This window comes from Ranitomeya variabilis, chromosome 2, assembly GCF_051348905.1.
Source record: "Ranitomeya variabilis isolate aRanVar5 chromosome 2, aRanVar5.hap1, whole genome shotgun sequence".
Lineage (NCBI taxonomy): Eukaryota > Metazoa > Chordata > Amphibia > Anura > Dendrobatidae > Ranitomeya > Ranitomeya variabilis.
In genome coordinates, this window is record NC_135233.1 from 1,105,947,039 (window position 1) to 1,105,973,399 (window position 26,361).

General features: G+C 50.9%; 2 protein-coding genes across 5 annotated transcripts in view; one reads left to right on the forward strand and one right to left on the reverse strand.

Annotated features, from left to right (window-relative positions):
* Positions 1-5,235: 5,235 nt before the first annotated feature.
* On the forward strand, positions 5,236-12,217 carry OST4 (oligosaccharyltransferase complex subunit 4, non-catalytic). The gene is made up of 3 exons (XM_077291909.1): positions 5,236-5,371; positions 11,696-11,813; positions 12,072-12,217. Exon 2 carries the CDS (start codon positions 11,697-11,699, stop codon positions 11,808-11,810), a length of 114 nt encoding a protein of 37 aa, XP_077148024.1. The 5' UTR covers positions 5,236-5,371; position 11,696; the 3' UTR covers positions 11,811-11,813; positions 12,072-12,217.
* Positions 12,218-12,787: 570 nt separating this feature from the next.
* Positions 12,788-26,361, reverse strand: part of AGBL5 (AGBL carboxypeptidase 5) — a 40,422-nt gene continuing 26,848 nt past the window's right edge. For 2 of the 4 annotated variants that reach the window (XM_077291905.1, XM_077291906.1), the window contains exons 12-17: positions 18,056-18,250; positions 15,830-15,957; positions 15,420-15,463; positions 15,090-15,253; positions 13,635-13,744; positions 12,788-13,346 (exon numbers count right to left, since the gene is read on the reverse strand). In XM_077291905.1, coding sequence (XP_077148020.1) covers positions 13,269-13,346; positions 13,635-13,744; positions 15,090-15,253; positions 15,420-15,463; positions 15,830-15,957; positions 18,056-18,250 — 719 coding nt within the window. In that variant the 3' untranslated portion in view covers positions 12,788-13,268. Of the gene's footprint in view, positions 13,347-13,634; positions 13,745-15,089; positions 15,254-15,419; positions 15,464-15,829; positions 15,958-18,051; positions 18,251-26,361 lie in introns of all 4 variants that reach the window. The other 2 variants (XM_077291907.1, XM_077291908.1) reach the window with 2 other exon arrangements.

Genomic DNA, 26,361 nt, shown 5'->3' on the forward strand with positions numbered 1-26,361 from the left:
ACATCAGCACCCTTCTTAGTCAAATCAGTCAAAGGTTTAGCGACATCAGAAAAACCAGTTATAAATCGACGATAAAAATTAGCAAAGCCCAAAAACTTCTGAAGGCTCTTAAGAGAAGAGGGTTGCGTCCAATCACAAATAGCCTGAACCTTGACAGGGTCCATCTCAATGGAAGAGGGGGAAAAAATGTACCCCAAAAACGAAATCTTTTGAACCCCAAAAACGCACTTAGAACCCTTTACACACAAGGAATTAGAGCGCAAAACCTGAAAAACCCTCCTGACCTGTTGGACATGAGAGTCCCAGTCCTCCGAAAAAATCAAAATATCATCCAGATACACAATCAAAAATTTATCCAAATATTCACGGAAAATGTCATGCATAAAAGACTGAAAGACTGAAGGGGCATTTGAAAGACCAAAAGGCATTACTAAATACTCAAAATGGCCCTCAGGCGTATTAAATGCGGTTTTCCACTCATCCCCCTGCTTAATTCGCACTAAATTATACGCCCCACGAAGATCAATCTTAGAGAACCACTTGGCCCCCTTTATTCGAGCAAACAAATCAGTAAGCAGTGGCAAAGGATATTGATATTTAACCGTGATTTTATTCAAAAGCCGATAATCAATACACGGCCTCAAAGAGCCATCTTTTTTAGATACAAAGAAAAAACCGGCTCCTAAGGGAGATGACGAAGGACGAATATGTCCCTTTTCCAAGGACTCCTTAATATATTCCCGCATAGCAGCATGTTCAGGCACAGACAGATTAAATAAACGACCCTTTGGAAACTTACTGCCCGGAATCAGATCTATAGTACAATCGCACTCTCTGTGCGGAGGTAGTGAACCAAGTTTAGGCTCCTCAAAAACGTCACGATAATCAGATAAAAATTCCGGAATCTCAGAGGGAATAGATGACGAAATGGAAACCAAAGGTACGTCCCCATGAGCCCCCTGACATCCCCAGCTTAACACAGACATTGCTTTCCAGTCGAGGACTGGGTTATGAGATTGCAGCCATGGCAATCCAAGCACCAACACATCATGTAGATTATACAACACAAGGAAGCGAATAATCTCCTGGTGATCCGGATTAATACGCATATTTACTTGTGTCCAGTATTGTGGTTTATTACTAGCCATTGTCATGGACTCATTCAGACCTGTAGGCACAGGGAACCCCACCATAACATCCTTAATGGCATCAGAGAGACCCTCTCTGAAATTCGCCGCCAGGGCGCACTCATTCCACTGAATAAGCACAGACCACTTACGAAATTTTTGGCAGTATATTTCAGCCTCATCTTGCCCTTGAGACAGGGCCATTAAGGCTTTTTCAGCCTGAATCTCTAAATGAGGTTCCTCATAAAGCAACCCCAAAGCCAGGAAAAACGCATCCACATTGAGCAACGCAGGATCCCCTGGTGCCAAAGCAAATGCCCAGTCCTGAGGGTCGCCCCGGAGCAAGGAAATTACAATCCTGACCTGCTGTGCAGGATCTCCAGCGGAGCGAGATCTCAGAGACAAAAATAATTTACAATTATGTTTGAAATTCTGGAAGCGAGATCTATCCCCGGAGAAAAATTCAGGTAAAGGAATTCTAGGTTCAGATATAGGAGCATGAATAACAAAATCCTGTAAACTTTGAACCTTCACAGCGAGATTATCCAAACCTGTAGCTAAACTCTGAGGATCCATATTAATCAGGTGAAATCAGAACCATTCAAGGATTAGAAGGAGAGAGAGACGAAGGCTGCAGTAAGCAGAGATGCAAGTGAATCAACTAATGAGCAAACTCAGGAAAAAAAAAAAAAAAAATTCTCTGCAGAGTTCTTTTCTCTCCTTTCTTCTGCCAATTATTTTAACCCTTGGCCGGCCAAACTGTCATGGTTCTCAATGGCAAGAGAACATAGTAAAGCATACAAAAAGGACTAGCTCTTGGAAGATGGGAACTCGAGCTGACTGTGAGCTAAACCTACCGCACAACTAACAGTGGCCGGGTAGCATGCCTACGTTTTATCCCTAGACGCCCAGCGCCAGCCGGAGAACTGACTGACCCTAGCAGAGGAAAATACAGACCTGGCTTACCTCTAGAGAAATTGTCCCCAAAAGGCAGACAGTAGCCCCCACATATATTGTCGGTGATTTCAGAGGAAATTGACATACGAAGTATGAAGATAGGTTTAGCAAATTGAGGTCCGCTTACTAGATAGTAGGAAGACAGAAAAGGGAACTTCACAGTCAGCTGAAAACCATTTCAAAACACCATCCTGAAACTACTTTAAGACTCTAATATCAACTCATGACACCAGAGTGGCAATTTCAGCTCACAAGAGCTTCCAGCCTCAGAAATAATCAATCGCAGAGAACTGGAACAAAAATGCAAAACAAACTTAGGACTACAAGTCCAACTTAGCTGATAGTAGTCTAGGAGCAGGAACATGCAACAGAAAGGCTTCTGGTAACATTGTTGGCCGGCATAGAAATGACTGAGGAGCAAGGTTAAATAGAAAACTCCCACATCCTGATGGAAACAGGTGAACAGAGGAGATGAAGCACGCAAGTGCAGTACCACCAGAAACCACCGGGGGAGCCCAGAAACCAAATTCACAACAAATGAGGAAAAATGAGGGAAGAGGAACAATGAGGGAACAATGAGGAGCAATGAGGAACAATGAGGGAACAATGAGGGAACAATGAGGAGAGCAATGAGGGAACAATCGGGAACAATGAGGGAACAATGAGGAACAATGAGGAGAGCAATGAGGAACAATGAGGGGAGCAATGAGGAACAATGAGGGAACAATGAGGAACAATGAGGGAACAATGAGGGAGCAATGAGGAACAATGAGGGAACAATGAGGGACAATGAGGAACAATGAGGGAACAATGAGGAACAATGAGGGAACAATGAGGAACAATGAGGGAACAATGAGGAACAATGAGGGAACAATGAGGGAGCAATGAGGAACAACGAGGGAACAATGAGGAACAATGAGGGAACAATGAGGAACAATGAGGGAACAATGAGGAACAATGAGGAACAATGAGGGAGCAATGAGGAACAATGAGGGGAGCAATGAGGGAGAATGAGGGAGGGGAACAAGTTTCCCATTGTCTCTCTTTGCTGGCCCATTATGACAATGAGGGAACAATGAGGGAGCAATGAGGAACAATGAGGGAACAATGAGGAACAATGAGGGAACAATGAGGAACAATGAGGGAACAATGAGGAACAATGAGGAACAATGAGGGAACAATGAGGGAGCAATGAGGAACAATGAGGGAGCAATGAGGGAGCAATGAGGAACAATGAGGGAACAATGAGGAACAATGAGGGAACAATGAAGAACAATGAGGGAACAATGAGGGAGCAATGAGGAACAATGAGGGAGCAATGAGGAACAATGAGGGAACAATGAGGAACAATGAGGAACAATGAGGGAACAATGAGGAACAATGAGGGAACAATGAGGGAGCAATGAGGAACAATGAGGGAACAATCGGGAACAATGAGGGAACAATGAGGAACAATGAGGAGAGCAATGAGGGAGAAATGAGGGAGGGGAACAAGTTTCCCATTGTCTCTCTTTGCTGGCCCATTATGGCGGAGGCCTGCGGTGCGGAGCAATGAGGAACAATGAGGGAGCAATGAGGAACAATGAGGGAACAATGAGGAACAATGAGGGAACAATGAGGGAACAATGAGGGAGCAATGAGGAACAATGAGGGGAGCAATGAGGAACAATGAGGGAACAATGAGGAACAATGAGGGAACAATGAGGAACAATGAGGGAACAATGAGGAGCAATGAGGAACAATGAGGGAGCAATGAGGAACAATGAAGGAACAATGAGGGAGCAATGAGGAGAACAATGAGGGAACAATGAGGAACAATGAGGGAACAATGAGGGAGCAATGAGGAACAATGAGGGAACAATGAGGAACAATGAGGGAACAATGAGGGAACAATGAGGGAGAAATGAGGGAGGGGAACAAGTTTCCCATTGTCTCTCTTTGCTGGCCCATTATGGCGGAGGCCTGCGGTGCGGAGCAATGAGGAACAATGAGGGAGCAATGAGGAACAATGAGGGAACAATGAGGAACAATGAGGGAACAATGAGGGAACAATGAGGGAGCAATGAGGAACAATGAGGGGAGCAATGAGGAACAATGAGGGAACAATGAGGAACAATGAGGGAACAATGAGGAACAATGAGGGAACAATGAGGAGCAATGAGGAACAATGAGGGAGCAATGAGGAACAATGAAGGAACAATGAGGGAGCAATGAGGAGAACAATGAGGGAACAATGAGGAACAATGAGGGAACAATGAGGGAGCAATGAGGAACAATGAGGAACAATGAGGGAACAATGAGGGAACAATGAGGGAGAAATGAGGGAGGGGAACAAGTTTCCCATTGTCTCTCTTTGCTGGCCCATTATGGCGGAGGCCTGCGGTGCGGAGCGGCACCGCTGAACATGGCGTCCTGTGCACACTGTGAGGCCTTGCAGCTCCGCAGCCACATAGATGGCGGTTGCACCCTGAGGCTGGAGACCTACACAGAACACAGGACATTTCTACATGTCACACACCACAGAAGGGATAGAGCCGCACACATATTACATGTGGATTTATAAAGTCTGCATGCCCCTGGTACTGTGCCAGGTGTTTGTCGCGTAATATCATCCTTCCATATCAGGACTTTCCTCCTCTAATGTCGCCATAATCTGCAGAAGTGAAAAATAAACCAAAATCATTTAGAAGGGAAAATGAAAAATAACCAAACTACAATAATATGATTGCATAAGTGTGCACACCCTCCTATAATCGGGGCTGAGGTTGTGTTCAGAAGCAGCCGATCACATTTCCCCTATGTTACATAGTAGTCAGCGCTCGGCCGCCGTCACGTACAGTGATTCTGATTAGCCCCGGAGAAAGTGTCGCTGCTCCAGGAGGATTTTCCTGGCATTTTCTTGTCTGTAATCAGCTGACCACACAGCAGAGGATCTCACTGATCTCAGCCATCTCCAGCTTCAGGTTCTGAGCTTTTTGCTCCATTCTGGCTTATTGTGAGCGGTGCCGTCATGCAGTGTAATTACAGGAGGCGGCCGGCAGATGGCGCTGCGCCAACCCTCTGCATTGTGCACTGTGCATCTCGCAGTCTACGTGTAGCATTGACATTTGAGCATGCGCAGTTCTTCTAGTGCAGTCCTGCGCATGGGAGTAGTAAGATGGCGCCAATGATGGGCGGAGCCAGCGCAAGTTCACTTCCATCCGCATCCGCTCGCGCACCGGAAACGGAAGCTGAGTAGGTGACGTGTCCGCAGTTCTGGAGGAGAGCGGCTGATTCCTCACTGACAGGTACCGGGGTCTGTGCGACGTGAGCGGTGTACAGGGGGAGCAGAGCGGTGTACAGGGGGAGCAGAGCGGTGTACGGGGGGAGGTACAGGGGGAGCAGAGCGGTGTACGGGGGAGATACGGGTGGAGAGCGGTGTACAGGGGGAGCAGAGCGGTGTACCGGGGGAGGTACAGGGGGAGCAGAGCGGTGTACGGGGGGAGGTACAGGGGGAGCAGAGCGGTGTGCGGGGGGAGGTAGAGGCGGAGGAGAGCGGTGTACCGGGGAGGTAGAGGCGGAGGAGAGCGGTGTACCGGGGAGGTAGAGGCGGAGGAGAGCGGTGTACCGGGGAGGTAGAGGCGGAGGAGAGCGGTGTACAGGGGGAGGTACAGGCGGAGGAGAGCGGTGTACAGGGGGAGGTACAGGCGGAGGAGAGCGGTGTACAGGTGGAGGAGAGCGGTGTACGGGGAGAGGTAGAGGCGGAGGAGAGCGGTGTACCGGGGAGGTAGAGGCGGAGGAGAGCGGTGTACCGGGGAGGTAGAGGCGGAGGAGAGCGGTGTACCGGGGAGGTAGAGGCGGAGGAGAGCGGTGTACAGGGGGAGGTACAGGTAGAGGAGAGCGGTGTACCGGGGAGGTAGAGGCGGAGGAGAGCGGTGTACCGGGGAGGTAGAGGCGGAGGAGAGCGGTGTACCGGGGAGGTAGAGGCGGAGGAGAGCGGTGTACCGGGGAGGTAGAGGCGGAGGAGAGCGGTGTACAGGGGGAGGTACAGGTGGAGGAGAGCGGTGTACGGGGAGAGGTAGAGGCGGAGGAGAGCGGTGTACGGGGAGAGGTAGAGGCGGAGGAGAGCGGTGTACAGATGGAGGAGAGCGGTGTACAGGGGGAGGTACAGGTAGAGGAGAGCGGTGTACCGGGGAGGTAGAGGCGGAGGAGAGCGGTGTACAGGTAGAGGAGAGCGGTGTACCGGGGAGGTAGAGGCGGAGGAGAGCGGTGTACCGGGGAGGTAGAGGCGGAGGAGAGCGGTGTACCGGGGAGGTAGAGGCGGAGGAGAGCGGTGTACAGGGGGAGGTAGAGGCGGAGGAGAGCGGTGTACAGGGGGAGGTAGAGGCGGAGGAGAGCGGTGTACCGGGGAGGTAGAGGCGGAGGAGAGCGGTGTACTGGGGAGGTAGAGGCGGAGGAGAGCGGTGTACAGGGGGAGGTACAGGCGGAGGAGAGCGGTGTACAGGTGGAGGAGAGCGGTGTACGGGGAGAGGTAGAGGCGGAGGAGAGCGGTGTACGGGGAGAGGTAGAGGCGGAGGAGAGCGGTGTACCGGGGAGGTAGAGGCGGAGGAGAGCGGTGTACAGATGGAGGAGAGCGGTGTACAGGGGGAGGTACAGGTAGAGGAGAGCGGTGTACCGGGGAGGTAGAGGCGGAGGAGAGCGGTGTACAGGTAGAGGAGAGCGGTGTACCGGGGAGGTAGAGGCGGAGGAGAGCGGTGTACCGGGGAGGTAGAGGCGGAGGAGAGCGGTGTACCGGGGAGGTAGAGGCGGAGGAGAGCGGTGTACAGGGGGAGGTAGAGGCGGAGGAGAGCGGTGTACAGGGGGAGGTAGAGGCGGAGGAGAGCGGTGTACCGGGGAGGTAGAGGCGGAGGAGAGCGGTGTACTGGGGAGGTAGAGGCGGAGGAGAGCGGTGTACAGGGGGAGGTACAGGTGGAGGAGAGCGGTGTACCGGGGAGGTAGAGGCGGAGGAGAGCGGTGTACCGGGGAGGTAGAGGCGGAGGAGAGCGGTGTACCGGGGAGGTAGAGGCGGAGGAGAGCGGTGTACAGGGAGAGGCAGAGGAGAGCGGTGTACCGGGGAGGTAGAGGTGGAGGAGAGCGGTGTACAGGTAGAGGAGAGCGGTGTACCGGGGAGGTAGAGGCGGAGGAGAGCGGTGTACCGGGGAGGTAGAGGCGGAGGAGAGCGGTGTACGGGGGAGGTAGAGGCGGAGGAGAGCGGTGTACAGGGGGAGGCGGAGGAGAGCGGTGTACCGGGGAGGTAGAGGCGGAGGAGAGCGGTGTACCGGGGAGGTAGAGGCGGAGGAGAGCGGTGTACCGGGGAGGTAGAGGCGGAGGAGAGCGGTGTACCGGGGAGGTAGAGGCGGAGGAGAGCGGTGCACCGGGGAGGTAGAGGCGGAGGAGAGCGGTGTACAGATGGAGAGCGGTGTACCGGGGAGGTAGAGGCGGAGGAGAGCGGTGTACAGGGGGAGGTACAGGCGGAGGAGAGCGGTGTACAGGGGGAGCAGAGCATTGTATGCAGGGGTGCTATACAGTGGGTAATTTTTCACTCTGTTTCATTGCAGCCATTTGGTAAATTCAAAAAAGTTCATTTTTTTTCTCATTAATGTACACTCTGCACCACATCTTCACGGAAAAAAAAAACTGTAGAAATTTTTGAATATGTATTAAAAAAGCAAAACTGAAATTTCCCATGATCATAAGTATTCAGACCCTGTGCTCAGTATTGAGTAGAAGCTCCTTTTTATTATTAGTTATTTATATAGCAGCATTGATTCCATGGTGCTGTACATGAGGAGGGGCTACATACAGATTACAGATATCACGTACAGTAAACTAACAATTACAGACTGATACAGAGGGGCGAGGACCCTGCCCTTGTGCGCTTACACTCTACAGGATGGTGGGGATGGAGACAATAGGTCGAGAGTTGCAGGAGCTCCGGTGTTGGTGAGGCGGTAGCTCCGGTAGTGATGAGGAGGCAGCGGGGGTCAGTGCAGGCTGTAGGCTTTCTTGAGATGGGTTTTCAGGTTCCATCTGAAGGATCCGAATGTATAGTCTGACGTGTTGGGGCCCAGAATTCCAGAGGATGGGGGATATTAAGGCGAAGTCTTAGGTGAGGAGCGAATAAGTGTGGAGGCGAGAAGGAGGTTTTGGGAGGACCTGAGATTACGTGAGAGAAGATATCTGGAGATTAGTTCAGAGATATATGGAGGAGACAGGTTATGGATGGCTTTGTAGGTCAGTATTAGTCATTTGAACTGGATACGCTGAGGGAATGTGAGCCAGTGAAGAGATTTGCAGAGGGGGGAAGCAGAGGAGTAGCGAGGAGAGGTGTGAATTAGTCGGGCAGCAGAGTTAAGGATGGACTGGAGGGGTGCGAGAGTGTTAGCAGGGAGGCCGCAGAAAAGGATGTTGCAGTAGTTGAGGCGGGAGATGATGAGGGCATGCACAAGCATTTTAGTAGACTGAGGGTTGAGGAAGGGATGGATTCTGGAAATATTTTTGAGCTGGAGGCGACAGGAGGTGGAGAGAGCTTGGATGTGCGGTTTGAAGGACACGCCAGAATCAAGGGTTATTCTGAGGCAGCGGATATCCGGTACGGGGAAAGCATGATGTAATTTATTGTGATAGATCAGATAAGGAAGATATGCGAGATGGAGGAAAGATGATGAGTTCAGCTTTGTCCACATTAAGTTTGAGGAAGCGAGAGGAGAAGGAGGAGGATATGGTTGATAAGACACTCCGGGATTCTGGAGAGCAGAGAGGTGACGTCTGGGCCAGAGAGGTAGTGCCGAGTGTCATCAGCATAAAGGAGGTACTGGAATCCATGGGAGTTTGAGTTGTCCCAGGCCAAGTGTATAGATTGAGAAGAGTAGGGGTCCTAGAACAGAGCCTTTGGAGACTCCAACAGAGAGAGGGTGGGATGAGGAGGTAGTGTGTGAATGGGAGACGCTGAATCTGCGGTTGGAAAGGTATGAGAAGATCCAGGATGGGGTGAGGTCTTTGATGCCAAAGGAAGAGAGGATCTCTAGTAGGAGGCAGTGGTCAGCTGTGTGGAAAGCAGAGGACAGGTCTAGAAGAAGGAGTATAGAATGTTGTCCGTTAGCTTTGGCTGTAAGTAGGTCGTAAATAATTTTGGTCAGGGCAGTCTCTGTGAAATGATGGGGACAGATTGTAGATTGTCAAAGAGAAAGTTAGATAAGAGGTGGGAGGAAACTTCAGCGTGGACATGCTGCTCCAGGAGTTTGGAAGCTAGCTTTTGAGCTAGTACAGCCTTGACTTTTCTTGGGAATGATGCAACAAGTTTTTCAGACCTGGATTTTGGGATTCTCTGCCATTGTTCTTTGCAGATCCTCTCCAGTTCCATCAGGTTGGATGGTGAACGTTGGTGGACAGGCATTTTCAGGTCTCTCCAGAGAGGCTCCATTGGGTTTAGGCTCGGGCTGGGCCAGTCAAGAATGGTCACAGAGTTGTTGTGAAGTTGCTCCTGTGTTGTTTTAGGTGTGTGTTTAGGGTCACTGTCTTGTTGGAAGGTGAACCTTTGGCCAAGTCTGAGGTGCAGAGCACTCTGGAAGAGGTTTTCATCCAGGATATCTCTGTACTTGGCCACCTTCATGTTTCCTTCAATGACAACCAGTCGCCCTATCCCTGCAGCTGAAAAACACCCCCATAGCATAATGCTGCCACTATGTTTCACTGTTGGGATTGTATTGGGCAGTTGATGAGCAGTGCCTGGTTTTCTCCACATGTACCTCTTAGAATTATCACCAAAAAGGTCTATCTTCGTCTCATCAGACCAGAGAATCTTATTTTTCATAGTCTGGGAGTCCTTGATGTGTTTTTTAGCAAACTCTATGCGGACTTTCATATGTCTTGCACTGAGGAGAGGCTTCCGTCGGGCCACTCTGCCATAAAGGCCCGACTGGTGGAGGGCTGCAGTGATAGTTGACTTTGTGGAACTTTCTCCCTACTGCATCCCTGGAGCTCAGCCACAGTGATCTTGGGGTTCTTCTTTACCTCTCTCACTAAGGCTCTTCTCCCACGATTGCTCAGTTTGGCTGGACAGCCAGGTCTAGGAAGACTTCTGGTGGTCCCAAACTTCTTCCATTTAAGGATTATGGAGGCCACTGTGCTCTTACGAACCTTGAGTGCTGCAGAAATTCTGTTGTAACCTTGGTCAGATCTGTGCCTTGCCATAATTCTGTATCTGAGCTCCTTGGCCAGTTCCTTTGACCTCATGATTCTCATTTGGTCTTACATGCACTGTAAGGTCTTATATAGACAGGTGTGCGCCTTTCCAAATCAAGTCCGATCAGTTTAATTACACACAGCTGGACTCCAATGAAGGAGTAGAACCATCTCATGGAGGATCACAAGGAAATGGACAGCATGTGACTTACATATGAGTGTCTGAATACTTATGTCCATGTGATATTTCAGTTTTTCTTTTTTAATAAACTTGCAAAAATTTCTACTTTTTTTTTTTCTTTTCAGCCCACATGGGGTGGAGAGTGTACAATAATGAGAAAAAAATGAACATTTTTGAATTTACCAAATGGCTGCAATGAAACAGTGAAAAATTTAAATGGGTCTGAATAGTTTCCGTACCCACTGTAGGTGCAGCAGAGCGGTGTATGCTGGAGTGGTATAGGCACAGCAGAGCGGTGTGTGCAGGGGTGGTACAGGCGCAGCAGAGCGGTGTGTGCAGGGGTGGTACAGGCGCAGCAGAGCGGTGTGTGCAGGGGTGGTGTAGGCGCAGCAGAGCGGTGTATGCCGGGGTGTTACAGGCGCAGCAGAGCGGTTATGCCAGGGTGTTACAGGCGCAGCAGAGCGGTTATGCCAGGGTGTTACAGGCGCAGCACAGCGGTGTGTGCAGGGGTGATGGTACAGGTGCAGCAGAGCGGTGTGTGCAGGGGTGGTGTAGGCACAGCAGAGCGGTGTATGCACAGCAGAGCGGTGTATGCCCGGGTGTTAGACTGAGCAGAGCCGGTTTATTCCCGGGCGTTACAGGCGCAGAAGAGCGGTGTGTGCAGGGGTGGTGTAGGCGCAGCAGAGCGATGTATATTGGGGTGTTACAGGCGCAGCAGACCGGTGTATGCCGGGGTGGTATAGGCACAGCAGAGCAGTGTGTGCAGGGGTGGTGTAGGCGCAGCAGAGCGGTGTATGCCGGGATGGTACAGGCGCAGCAGAGCGGTGTGTGCCGGGGTGTTACAGGCGCAGCAGAGCGGTGTATGCCGGGGTGGTATAGGCACAGCAGAGCGGTGTGTGCAGGGGTGGTGTAGGCGCAGCAGAGCAGTGTATGTCGGGGTGTTACAGGCGCAGCAGAGCGGTGTGTGCAGGGGTGGTACAGGCGCAGAAGAGCGGTGTATATTGGGGTGTTACAGGCGCAGCAGAGCGGTGTGTGCCGGGGTATTACAGGCGCAGCAGAGCGGTGTATGCCGGGGTGTTACAGGCGCAGCAGAGCGGTGTGTGCAGGGGTGGTGTAGGCGCAGCAGAGCGGTGTGTGCCGGGGTGGTGTAGGCGCAGCAGAGCGGTGTACGGGCGATGCAGCTCTGGATATGACTGCAGTATTCTCAATCTCTTGTCTCCCTCTGCAGGATGATCACGGACGTGCAGCTCGCCATCTTCGCTAACATGCTGGGGGTGTCGCTCTTCCTCCTGGTCGTTCTCTACCACTATGTCGCAGTCAATAATCCAAAGAAGCAGGAGTGATGTGTGAGTGGGGGAGGGGCAGCAGGCAGTGACGCTGTGTAGTTGTCAGCACCTTTTTTACGCTCGCTGTGTTGTCGCCTTCTCTTGCTGCTTGGATGTGATGGAGTCGCCCTTCATGCAGGATGGGAGCTGGCACCTGAGAACAGTCGCTGGTTGTGGGCTTGTAGTAGCTTCCAGGACTTCTCCCCACCTGGGTGGGTCTTCATGTCGGGGCAGTATGACTGCCTGTGCATTCACTAATAAAGTCTCTTCTCTCCTCAGGTCGGATGTTCATCAGGAGGCCCCACACCCTTGGATGTGGATGAAGTCCCACCCCCTTGGCGCACATTTCCTCTATTGTACAGATATTTTCTAGATTTGATGTTTTCTTGCTGTAGATGAATAAACTCTGGACGTTGCGTCCATGACTCGTCGCCATCAGCGCAGTTTATCTGGGAGGTGGTGGGAGACGGCGGCGCCCCCAGCAGGAGCACGCTGAGACCAGCAGAGATTCTGGTGCCACCCGATAATGAGGTTTTGCAGTTCTCGGTGGCTTTTGCTTTCCATGCCCTCTAATTGCTTCCATTCACCCGGAGTCTGTCCTGGTCTCGGTGATCAGAGCTGTCCATCCATCTCGTAACCAGGACAGATTCATTGTGAGTGATGGCAAAGATCTTGGGACATGTAGTGCTTCGTGTTATCCTGAGAATTACCGTCACTGATGGGGCAATGGCCCTCTCACCAGAGTGGTGACGTTTATGAAGATGGCTTGTCTCAGGCCAGGGGATTGTATGCTGGTAGAAATTGCCGCAGGAGATGTGGAGACAGCGGACTCGCAGCAAAAAGGGATGAACTGACGGTTGGGTCACGGAATTTAGGGGGAACTTGATAGGAGCGGTCAGGTTCTGCAGGATTATTCATGGGTGGTTCCAGACATTGATAACGTGCTGCAATGATTTCACACCGGAATAAACCAAGAGCGGCGACCACAGCCTTCGTATCATATAAATACAAGATTTTATTTCGCTTTCTCCAGGACAGGGCACAGTGGGTGGAGAAATCACACATGGACAGGACCTAACAATAGCCCAGTGACAGCACAGGACTCTGCAGGGGCAGAAATTGTCCATTGCTGGGACAGGACCCAGAGCTTGCTCATTTTACAACCACAGCGTTAAAATCTCATAAAAAGTTCTCTATCAAAGTTCACTTGAAAAATTAAAAATACTGAAGACGAATCCACAGGACTGGAGAGTAGAAAACGTCACCGTGTACAAACCAGGGGACGGGTGTGAGAGTAACGTGAAGGAGGCCAAACACCGCCAGCACCAAAACCGTGATCACACAAGTGCAGAAGAAGAGGACATGACGGCACAGCCAGTGGTGACACACGAGAAAAAGGGGTATAAACATAGTGGTTCTTGGTCCAGTTTCACAATACATAGCACCATGGAAGAAATTGGTAACCGAGGAAGATCCTCAGCCCTCCGCACAGAACGACAGCACAGCCTGATACGGGGAGAGGTGAGCGCTCTCCGTAGAGACAACCGGAAAACCCTGGAACAAAGAAGGAAGAGATGAGGTTAAATGGAAATTGAGAGACTGAATGTGACTGGGCAGGCGTGGCAAAGTGACGCAGAAGGTGGCGGTGGGCAGGTGCGACAAAGTGAGGCAGAAGGTGGCGGTGGGCAGGCACAGCAAGAAAGTAAGGCAGAAATTGACAGCGGGGAGAAGATGCGAGAAAGAAAGGTGGCGATGAGCAGGCAAGAACACAAGGCGGAAGGTGACGGAGGGGTGAGCCAAATAGGGATGGTAGAATGTCAGACCAGGACGCTGTACAGTCACCTGCTCCTTAAGATCTGTGGATTGGTCACAAATGTAGAGCGGTTTTTCTGCCTTAGATCTGAGAAGTGGTAGCGAGCACACAGTCAGACTGGACGTCACTGTCGCCAAATCTGCAAAGAATATAAACACATGTCAGAGAGAACTTGTAGATTCCAATCAGCGCATTTCCTGGAACCATAGAGCACCGCGTTTCCCGTGACCGTAGCGCACCCTGTGCATGATGAGAGCACTGCGTTGCCCGTGACTGTAGCGCACCCTGTGCATGCTGAGAGCACCGCGTTGACCGTGACCGTAGCGCACCCTGTGCATGCTGAGAGCACCGCGTTGCCCGTGACCGTAGCGCACCATGTGCATGCTGAGCAATGCGTTTCCTGTGACCTTAGCTCACCATGTGCATGCTGAGCACTGCGTTTCCTGTGACCGTAGTGCACCTGTGCATGCTGAGAGCACTGCATTTCCTGTGACCGTAGCGCACTCTGTGCATGCTGAGCAATGCGTTTCCTGTGACCGTAGTGCACCTGTGCATGCTGAGAGCACTGCATTTCCTGTGACCGTAGCGCACTCTGTGCATGCTGAGCAATGCGTTTCCTGTGACCTTAGCTCACCATGTGCATGCTGAGCACTGCGTTTCCTATGACCGTAGTGCACCTGTGCATGCTGAGAGCACTGCATTTCCTGTGACCTTAGCTCACCATGTGCATGCTGAGCACTGCGTTTCCTGTGACCTTAGCTCACCATGTGCATGCTGAGCACTGCGTTTCCTGTGACCGTAGTGCACCTGTGCATGCTGAGAGCACTGCATTTCCTGTGACCGTAGCGCACTCTGTGCATGCTGAGCAATGCGTTTCCTGTGACCGTAGTGCACCTGTGCATGCTGAGAGCACTGCATTTCCTGTGACCGTAGCGCACTCTGTGCATGCTGAGCAATGCGTTTCCTGTGACCGTAGTGCACCTGTGCATGCTGAGAGCACTGCATTTCCTGTGACCGTAGCGCACTCTGTGCATGCTGAGCAATGCGTTTCCTGTGACCTTAGCTCACCATGTGCATGCTGAGCACTGCGTTTCCTGTGACCTTGGCTCACCATGTGCATGCTGAGCACTGCGTTTCCTGTGACCTTAGCTCACCATGTGCATGCTGAGCAATGCGTTTCCTGTGACCGTAGTGCACCTGTGCATGCTGAGAGCACTGCATTTCCTGTGACCGTAGCGCACTCTGTGCATGCTGAGCAATGCGTTTCCTGTGACCTTAGCTCACCATGTGCATGCTGAGCACTGCGTTTCCTGTGACCTTAGCTCACCATGTGCATGCTGAGCACTGCATTTCCTGTGACCGTAGCGCACTCTGCATGCTGAGCACCGCGTTTCCTATGACTGTGGCACACCCTGTGCATGGTCTTGAATTCCAGCGCATTTTATGCACCTGTAGTTCAGGATCTCTGTGCACAGGGCCCTTACCTGTGAGTGTGCAGTGCTTCAGCGCCTGCTCGGAGGTGTATTTCCAAACTCTGAGAATAGGAGAGTCCCGCTCGTTGGTAACATGGAGGAGGCTCTGGGAGTGCAGGAGAGCGCCCCTCCTCACTGGGATCCGGCTGGGACGAGTACCCAAACTTTCCAGAGACCTTTGGGGAAGAATAATGCAGATGGCAGACATGCAAGAACCATGACAATGATTGGGGCTTGGTTGGACATTATGGAGGTAGAGGAGACACAACAGACACCACCAGTGAGGCTATGGACAGCTCTGAGTATAAGGGGGCAGCATGTAACCCGTGCAGGACACCATACCTGGAAAACTCTGAGGTATTATGGCCGCAGCTTTTCTGTAAATGCTAAAAAGAAAATCAAACGACAATTGTGTTACACAAGTGATCAGAAGACACAGCCGCCAGTACTGTCCCCGCCTGGCACTGCACTGTCTGTCCCGCTATGGCACCTCCGACTGGTGGGGGGTGAACCAACTACTTTCTTAGTGATTGTAAGTTCTGGCTCAGGTGGTATAAAGTCTGGAATCAGCCACGTAGCGAATTCTCCACCAGGATGTTGTGTGGATATAAACACCACGGCAGGCGTCCGGCTCTGCCGATGGCAAGGAAGGTGAGGGTCAGCCATGTTGGTTAAATCTGCTGATCCTCACAGATGGGAGCTCTATGGCAGCGGCTTCCTATTGTCTGTACACCATTGCCCACCTTCTGTACCTGTATCAGGGGGATCTGAGTGTTGGCACGGATCGCTGGTTTGTGGGGGTCTCCCTCCCGTAGACTCTTCTTCACTGATGCTGGACTTTTGGTTTTGCTGGCTGAGGTGAAGCTGCTGAATCCACTGCCTGGTGGAAGGGAAATGGGAGAAGGGGTCATCACTGACTCTCTACGACCAGGCAGTCTGCTTGCAGAAGGAAGACTAAGGGTACAGTTAGGTCCATATATATTTGGACAGAGACAACATTTTTCTAATTTTGGTTATAGCCATTACCACAATGAATTTGAAACAAAACAATTCAGATGCAGTTGAAGTTCAGACTTTCAGCTTTCATTTGAGGGTATCCTCATTAAAATTGGATGAAGGGTTTAGGAGTTTCAGCTCCTTAACATGTGCCACCCTGTTTTTAAAGGGACCAAAAGTAATTGGACAGTTGACTCCAAGGCTATTTCATGGACAGGTGTGGGCAATCCCTTCGTTATGTCATTCTGAATTAAGCAGATAAAGGGCCTGGAGTTGATTTGAGGTGTGGTGTTTGCATTTGGAAGGTTTTGCTGTGAAGTAAACATGCGGTAAAGGAGCTCTCCATGCAGGTGAAACAAGCCATCCTTAAGCTGCGAAAACAGAAAAAACCCATCCGAGAAATTGCTACAATATTAGGAGTGGCAAAATCTAGTTTGGTACATCCTGAGAAAGAAAGAAAGCACTGGTGATCTCATCAATGCAAAAAGACCTGGGCGCCCACGGAAGACAACAGTGGTGGATGATCGCAGAATAATCTCCATGGTGAAGAGAAACCCCTTCACAACAGCCAACCAAGTGACCAACACTCTCCAGGAGGTCGGCGTATCAATAACCAAATCTACCATAAAGAGAAGACTGCATGAAAGTAACTACAGAGGGTTCACTGCACGGTGCAGCCACTCATAAGTGTCAAGAAAAAGGCTAAAGAACATCTAAAAAAGCAGCACAGTTCTGGAAGAACATTCTGTGGACAGATGAAACCAAGATCAACCTCTACCAGAATGATGGAAAGAGAAAAGTATGGTGAAGGCGTGGTCCAGCTCATGATCCAAAGCATACCACATCATCTGTAAAACCCGGCGGAGGCAGTGCGATGGCTTGGGCATGCATGGCTGCCAGTGGCACTGGGTCACTAGTGTTTTTTGATGATGTGACACAGGAATTAATTCTGAGGTCTTCAGAGCCGCCATACTGTGTGCTCAGATCCAGCCAAATGCAGCCAAACTGATTGGTCGTCGTTTCATACTACAGATGGACAATGACCCAAAACAAAGCCAGAGCAACCCAGGAGTTTATTAAAGCAAAGAAGTGGAATATTCCTGAATGGCCAAGTCAGTCACCTGATCTCAACCCAATTGAGCAGCATTTCACTTGTTAAAGACTAAACTTCAGACAGAAGGGCCCACAAACAACCAGCAACTGAAAACCACCGCAGTGAAGGCCTGGAGAGCATCAAAAAGGAGGAAACACAACGTCTGGTGATGTCCATGAGGTCAAGACTTCAGGCAGTCATTGCCAACAAAGGGTTTTCAACCAAGTACTAGAAATGAACATTTTATTTACAATTATAGAATCTGTCCAATTACTTTTGTTCTCTTTAAAAACAGGGTGGCACATGTTAAGGAGCTGAAACTCCTAAACCCTTCATCCAATTTTAATGTGGATCCCCTCAAATGAAAGCTGAAAGTCTGAACTTCAACTGCATTTGTTTTGTTTAAAATTCATTGTGGTAATGTCTATAACCAAAATTAAAAAATGTTGTCTCTGTCCAAATATATATGGACCTAACTGTATGTGCACACGTTGTGGATTTGGCTGCGGATTGTCCGCTGTGGATTTGCAGCCGTTTTCCATGCGGTTTACAGTACCATGTAAACCTATGGAAAAGCAAATCCGCAGTGCCAATGGTGTGGAAAATACCGTGCAGAAACGCTGCGGATTTCGCAGCAGTTTACACCTGCTCCTTAATAGAAATCCACACAAAAAACGCAGGAAATCCGCATGTAAAACGCAGTGTTTTACCTGCGGATTTTTCAAAAACGGTGTGGGAAAATCTGCACACAAATCCGCAACGTGGGCACAGCATTACACGCAGCACTCAGTCCTGAAGTACCAGTCACCCACCGCAGGGATCAGGTTCAGTGGTATGATGCCGTTTGCGCATCATCAATTTACTGCGTATGGCAGAGATGGACACTCGCCTGACATGCTGAGTGACACCGGGAGGCTGTAAGATGGCTTCTGGTAGACCGTAGAGCGTGGGCTTCCCCGGCTGATCAGCGCCGCCACATGAGGGCTCTGGGTAGCGGGGATCTGATGGCTCCTGGTTGGGCTGTGGACGGCGGCCCGAAGGAGTGACTGGTGGTGCTGGCGCCGTTTCTCCTGCGCTTTAGTGTCTGTCAACAGTGGAAATTATACAAATTAGATGGATGACAGCGGTCATGACTAAGGGCTGGATCAGCAGATAACGGCTGGAGAATGTGGCCGCAGGATGGACAGCAATGGCCATGTCATTTAATCCTTCTTTGTTTCAGGTTATAGCTAAAATAGAGAAATGTATAGAGAGATCGGCTAGTAAAGAGCTCCCCAAACCCAGCGGGGTCCTGTAGTAGGAGTCACCAGTGTAAAACCTCTGCCATTACTAACGTGACATCGGCCAGTGGTGAAGAGCTGCCTGATACCAGATCGGCCGGTGGTGCAGAGCTCCCTGATATCAGCGCGGTCCTGTAATAGGAGCCACCGGTGTATAACCTCCACCATTACTAACGTGACAGATCGGCCAGTGGTGAAGAGCTCCCTGATACCAGCACAGTCCTGTAATAGGAGCCACCGGTGTATAACCTCCACCATTACTAACGTGACAGATCGGCCAGTGGTGAAGAGCTCCCTGATATCAGCACGGTCCTGTAATAGGAGCCACCGGTGTATAACCTCCACCTCCACCATTACTAACGTGACAGATCGGCCAGTGGTGAAGAGCTCCCTGATACTAGCACGGTCCTGTAATAGGAGCCATCGGTGTATAACCTCCACCATTACTACCGTGACAGATCGGCCAGTGGTGCAGAGCTCCCCGATACCACCACGGTCCTGTAATAGGAGCCACCAGTGTATAACCTCTGCCATACTAACATGACAGATCGGCCAGTGGTGCAGAGCTCCCCGATACCACCACAGTCCTGTAATAGGAGCCACCGGTGTATAACCTCCACCATTACTAACGTGACAGATCGGCCAGTGGTAAAGAGCTCCCTGATACCAGCACGGTCCTGTAATAGGAGCCATTGGTGTATAACCTCCACCATTACTAACGTGACAGATCGGCCAGTGGTGCAGAGCTCCCCGATACCACCACGGTCCTGTAATAGGAGCCATTGGTGTATAACCTCCACCATTACTAACGTGACAGATCGGCCAGTGGTGCAGAGCTCCCTGATACCACCACGGTCCTGTAATAGGAGCCACCAGTGTATAACCTCTGCCATTACTAACGTGACAGATCGGCCGGTGGTGAAGAGCTCCCTAATACCACCACAGTCCTGTAATAGGAGTCACTGGTGTATAACCTCCATCCCCCGCCATGACTACCATGTACTAGAGGGGCAGAGCTCAGTAATAGCAGCGCAGTCCTGTAATAGGAGCCATCGGGGTAATAAGTCCGTCCATGAAATTACTTCCTCCTGAATACTCCCACATCACCTATGAGTGATATTATTGAGAAGTCGATTGAGACGTAGCAACTCCGCCACAGAGTGGAGACCACCGAGCGGGGAAAGCAGGAACGTCACCAGCACTCTGCTGACCCCATGACTGCAGAATCCAGACCTCTGGTATCGGCACAAACACTGCTCCCCACCGGGAGATTCAAGGCCGAGAAGTTGCATGCAGCCTTACATCACCAAACACAATGCCGAGCGTCGGAGTGGTGTAAGGCCGCCACCACTGGACTTTGGAGGAGACGCGTTCTGTGCAGTGATGGATCACACGTCTCCATCTACGTCTGATGGAGGAGTCTGGGTTTGCTGACTCCATGAGGACGTTACCCCGACTGCGTTGTGCCTCTGTACAGATGGTGGAGGAGGATATTGCTATGAGATATCGGGGCGGCTGCAGCCCCTCAGCTCCAGTGATGGGAAATCTTAACCTTGAAGCACAAGACGTAGATAGTTGCAGCTTCAGCTTTGTGGGAACAGTTTGGGAAAGACCCTTATCGGTTCTCCATGATGGTGCCCAGTACACAAGCTCCATACAGATATGGAGGGGCCATTTGGCGGAAGAACGTGACCTACAACACAGGTTAGACCACAACCCCATCCAACACCTATAATGGAAATTGTAAGCCTGGCCTCCACCAACATCAGGGCCTGACAAAATGATGAAAAGGCAGAAATTCTCACCAACACTTCCACAATATTGTAGAAATCCTTTCCAGAAGGGCGAAAGCTGACGTATCTGCAGAGGAGCAGACTTCATATTAATGTCTATGGAGGACAAAACAAACAAAAAAAAGCCCCTGGTGGTGGATGTGGAAGGGGCACATACATTTCACAGGTCCAGTGTGGTGCCTCCAGGGCTGCTTCAGTTGTTGACCAGCAGCAGTAGTGACCTGCTGACAGCACTGCAGCGGATCACAACGCTTAGCTGATGTTGACGTGATGTCACCTCTCATGTAATCAACAAGGACTGAATCAGCGCTGGAATCGGATGGGTAAGTAATACTCAGCTTGCCATTTTACACATCACTGAGCTTGCCAGCTAACATTTCAGGAGAGGGGACGAGCCTTTTAACAAAGCCTCAAGGGGCTCTCACACCTGAAGCAACAGCCAAAGAAAAACATGAGGCTCTTCATCTTGTACGGAGAGCGGTAGGATCTAGGATGGACAATGAGAAGAGAAACGGCAAGAAGGCGACATGGAGGGATCACAGACCCAAATAATAACCCATCAGTCAACAATCCTCCGTCTGCCTTGAGAACAAATATACAGTCAGTGTAAGGACACAGGACCATCTGTACGGCAGAGGAGCCGGGTCCACCACCGATGGAGACTCTACAGTGAACGTATATCAGATACTCATGACTGGTTGATTACGTATATACACTCACTGGCCACTTTATTAGGTACACCTGTCCAACTTCTTGTTAACACTTAATTTCTAATCAGCCAATCACATGGCGGCAACTCAATGCATTTAGGCATGTAGACATGGTCAAGACAATCTCCTGCAGTTCAAACCGAGCATCAGTATGGGGAAGAAAGGTGATTTGAGTGCCTTTGAACGTGGCATGGTTGTTGGTGCCAGAAGGGCTGGTCTGAGTATTTCAGAAACTGCTGATCTACTGGGATTTTCACGCACAACCATCTCTAGGGTTTACAGAGAATGGTCCGAAAAAGAAAAAAAATCCAGTGAGCGGCAGTTCTGTGGGCGGAAATGCCTTGTTGATGCCAGAGGTCAGAGGAGAATGGGCAGACTGGTTCGAGCTGATAGAAAGGCAACAGTGACTCAAATCGCCACCCGTTACAACCAAGGTAGGCCTAAGAGCATCTCTGAACGCACAGTGCGTCGAACTTTGAGGCAGATGGGCTACAGCAGCAGAAGACCACACCGGGTACCACTCCTTTCAGCTAAGAACAGGAAACTGAGGCTACAATTTGTACAAGCTCATCGAAATTGGACAGTAGAAGATTGGAAAAACGTTGCTTGGTCTGATGAGTCTCGATTTCTGCTGCGACATTCGGATGGTAGGGTCAGAATTTGGCGTAAACAACATGAAAGCATGGATCCATCCTGCCTTGTATGGAGCATCTTTGGGATGTGCAGCCGACAAATCTGCGGCAACTGTGTGATGCCATCATGTCAATATGGACCAAAATCTCTGAGGAATGCTTCCAGCACCTTGTTGAATCTATGCCACGAAGAATTGAGGCAGTTCTGAAGGCAAAAGGGGGTCCAACAGGGTGGATAAAAATCAATGTTTTTTTAAAAAAATCAAAAAAATCGGATTTTTTTTAATTTAAATCGGATTTTTTTGATTTAAATCGGATTTTTTTCAATAAACTGCTTTTTGAGGAAAATATTTTACCATCCAAAGGTTCTTCCATCATGAGATAAAGCTGAGTTGTTTAACTCAGTAGAATAAAGGCTGTATATGTGTAACATTCACAATGCCATGCTCTTCCAGAGGTTTCTGTAGGATGCTGACTATCCAACAAGTTTGGGCATGTCAACTGAATGGAAAAAGAAACTAAACCAAAAGTGAAACCAAGCTAGAAGTGTGGAATTAAAGGGGCAGTATGAACAAAATGTGGAGGCTATTAATAGTTTATACAATTAAGACATGCTGCTTTTAAACACCTACCTATTGCCATATAGTAAAACAAAAAAGATTTTCTTACTTTGGGGTCCCCCCCTCACCCTGGCGTTAGATCGTTGCCCCTAGTTTCGTCCGTGTAACTATGGGCGCACATGCGCACTGCTCTCACTTCTCATTTTAATCGTGATTTATATTAAAAAAAACCCTTTTGATTTAAATCAGTGATTTAAATCATGATTAAAATCGATCCGATTTAAATAGAAAAAAATCTTTTGATTTAAATCGTGATTTAAATCGGCGTGATTTAAATCAATCCACCCTGGGGTCCAACCCGTTACTAGCATGGTGTACCTAATAAAGTGGCCGGTGAGTGTATATGTATATATGTATATATATATATATATATATATATATATATATATATATATATATATATATATATTATATATATATTATATATATGTATATATATATTTATATATTATATATATGTATTATATATATATATATGTATTATATATATATATATATATATATATATATATATATATATATATATATATATATATATATATATATATATATATATATATATATATATAGTCTTTTCATATTTTTTTCCTTCAAACTCACTGGGAAACCACAGTGAATCAATTTTACTCGTTTCAAAGACTTTGTTTTAGTTATCTGGACCCTATAATGTGGCCTAAGCTCTTGTTTTCCATGTATAAAGGAGGGCATTACTGGTTGTTTGCCGTTACTATATACACTGCTCAAAAACAAAGGGAACACTAAAATCCCACATCCTAGATGTCTGAGTGAATTATTCCTGTTGCAAATTTTTATTCATTGCATAGTGGAATGTGTTCAGAACAATAAAACATCATTATCAATGTAAATCAAAACGAATATCCCAAGGAGGTCTGGAGTTGGAATGATACTCAAAATCAAAATGTGGAAAATCAAATTACAGGCTGATCCAACTTCAGTGGAAACGCCTCATGACAAGGAAAAGATGCTCAGTATTGTGTATGGCCTCCACGTGCCTGTATTACCTCCCTACTGTACATTGCCTGGGCATGCTCCTGATGAGTTGGCAGATGGTCTCCTGAGGGATCTCATCCAAGACCTGGACTAAAGCATCCGCCAACTCCTGGACAGTCTGGTGCAACGTGACGCTGGTGGATGGTGCGAGATATGATGTCCCAGATGTGCTCAATCGGATTAAGTTCTGGGGAACGGGCCGGCCAGTCCATAGCTTCAATGACTTCATCTTGCAGGAACTGCTGACACACTCCAGCCACATGAGGTCTGGCATTGTCCTGCATTAGGAGGAACCCAGGGCCAACTGCACCAGCATATGGTCTCACAAGGGGTCTGAGGATCTCATCTCGGTACCTAATGGCAGTCAGGCTACCTCTGGTGAGCACATGGAGGGCTGTGCGGCCCACCAAAGAAATGCCACCCCACACCATTCCTGACCCACTGCCAAACTGGCATGCTGAAGGATGTTACAGGCAGCAGATCGCTCTCCACGGCGTCTCCAGACTCTGTCACATGTGCTCAGTGTGAACCGGCTTTCATCTGTGAAGAGCACAGGGCACCAGTGGCGAATTTGCCAATCCTGGTGTTCTGTGGCAAATGCCAAGCATCCTGCATGGTGTTGGGCTGTGAGCACAACCCCCATCTGTGGACTTTGGACACTCAGACCATCCTCATGGAGTCGGTTTCTAACCGTTTGTGCAGACACATGCACATTTGTGGCTACCTGGAGGTCATTTTGCAGGGAGGAGGAGGTAGCGGTCCTGCTGCTGCGTTGTTGCCCTCCTACGGCCCCCTCCATGTCTCCTGGTGTACTGGCCTGTCTCCTGGTAGCGCATCCAGCCTCTGGACACTACGCTGACAAACAGCAAACCTTGCCACAGCTCGCATTGATGTGCCATCCTGGATGAGCTGCACTACCTGAGCCACTTGTGTGGGTTGTCGAGTCCATCTCATGCTATCACGAGTGTGAAAGCACAACCAACATTCAAAAGTGACCAAAACAGCCAGAAAGCATTGGCACTGAGATGTGGTCTGTGGTCCCCACTTCTTTATTGAGGGTGTCTTGATATTTGCCATCTGTTGTCTATTCCATTTGCACAACAGCATGTGAAATTGATTGTCAATCAGTGTTGCTTCCTAAGTGGACAGTTTGATTTCACAGAAGTTTGATTTACTTGGGAGTTATATTCTGTTGTTTAAGTGTTCCCTTTATTTTTTTGAGCAGTGTACTATAATAACTAGATGGGTATTTCCTGAAGGAACTACAGATAGTGCTTTGGAATGGTGCCCGGGCTGCCCCTGCAAGACTTTCACACTTGGGTGCCCCTCAGATGCTGGTTTGGTAGTTGTAGCCCCTCAGGGTTGAGGATTTGGTGGGCGGGGCCACTCTGGGTCCGATTTGGGGGGTGGAGCCACTCTGGGTCCGATTTGGTGGGCCGGGTCACTCTGGGTCCGATTTGGTGGGCCCGGGTCACTCTGGGTCCGATTTGGTGGGCCGGGTCACTCTGGGTCCGATTTGGTGGGCCGGGTCACTCTGGGTCCGATTTGGTGGGCCGGGTCACTCTGGGTCCGATTTGGTGGGCCGGGTCACTCTGGGTCCGATTTGGTGGGCCGGGTCACTCTGGGTCCGATTTGGTGGGCCGGGTCACTCTGGGTCCGATTTGGTGGCCCGGGTCACTCTGGGTCCGATTTGGTGGGCCGGGTCACTCTGGGTCCGATTTGGTGGGCCGGGTCACTCTGGGTCCGATTTGGTGGGCCGGGTCACTCTGGGTCCGATTTGGTGGGCCGGGTCACTCTGGGTCCGATTTGGTGGGCCGGGTCACTCTGGGTCCGATTTGGTGGGCCGGGTCACTCTGGGTCCTATTTGGTGGGCCGGGTCACTCTGGGTCCTATTTGGTGGCCCGGGTCACTCTGGGTCCTATTTGGTGGGCCGGGTCACTCTGGGTCCGATTTGGTGGGCCGGGTCACTCTGGGTCCGATTTGGTGGGCCGGGTCACTCTGGGTCCGATTTGGTGGCCCGGGTCACTCTGGGTCCGATTTGGTGGCCCGGGTCACTCTGGGTCCGATTTGGTGGCCCGGGTCACTCTGGGTCCGATTTGGCGGGCGGCGCCACTCTGGGTCCGATTTGGCGGGCGGCGCCACTCTGGGTCCGATTTGGCGGGCGGCGCCACTCTGGGTCCGATTTGGCGGGCGGCGCCACTCTGGGTCCGATTTGGCGGGCGGCGCCACTCTGGGTCCGATTTGGCGGGCGGCGCCACTCTGGGTCCGATTTGGCGGGCGGCGCCACTCTGGGTCCGATTTGGCGGGCGGCGCCACTCTGGGTCCGATTTGGCGGGCGGCGCCACTCTGGGTCCGATTTGGCGGGCGGCGCCACTCTGGGTCCGATTTGGCGGGCGGCGCCACTCTGGGTCCGATTTGGCGGGCGGCGCCACTCTGGGTCCGATTTGGCGGGCGGCGCCACTCTGGGTCCGATTTGGCGGGCGGCGCCACTCTGGGTCCGATTTGGCGGGCGGCGCCACTCTGGGTCCGATTTGGCGGGCGGCGCCACTCTGGGTCCGATTTGGCGGGCGGCGCCACTCTGGGTCCGATTTGGCGGGCGGCGCCACTCTGGGTCCGATTTGGCGGGCGGCGCCACTCTGGGTCCGATTTGGCGGGCGGCGCCACTCTGGGTCCGATTTGGCGGGCGGCGCCACTCTGGGTCCGATTTGGCGGGCGGCGCCACTCTGGGTCCGATTTGGCGGGCGGCGCCACTCTGGGTCCGATTTGGCGGGCGGCGCCACTCTGGGTCCGATTTGGCGGGCGGCGCCACTCTGGGTCCGATTTGGCGGGCGGTGCCACTCCGGGTCCGATTTGCGCCACTCCGGGTCCGATTTGGCGGGCGGTGCCACTCCGGGTCCGATTTGGCGGGCGGCGCCACTCCGGGTCCAATTTGGCGGGCGGCGCCACCCTGGGTCCGATTTAGCGGGCGGCGCCACCCCGGGTCCGATTTGGCGGGCCGCGCCACTCCGGGTCCGATTTGGCGGGCGGCGCCACTCCGGGTCCGATTTGGCGGGCGGCGCCACTCCGGGTCCGATTTGGCGGGCGGCGCCACTCCGGGTCCGATTTGGCGGGCGGCGCCACTCTGGCAGGCGGCGCCACTCCGGGTCCGA

Coding starts and splice junctions, on each gene's coding strand:
- OST4 (XM_077291909.1), top strand. CDS start 11,697: ATGATCACGGACGTGCAGCTCGCCATCTTCGCTAACATGCTGGGGGTG.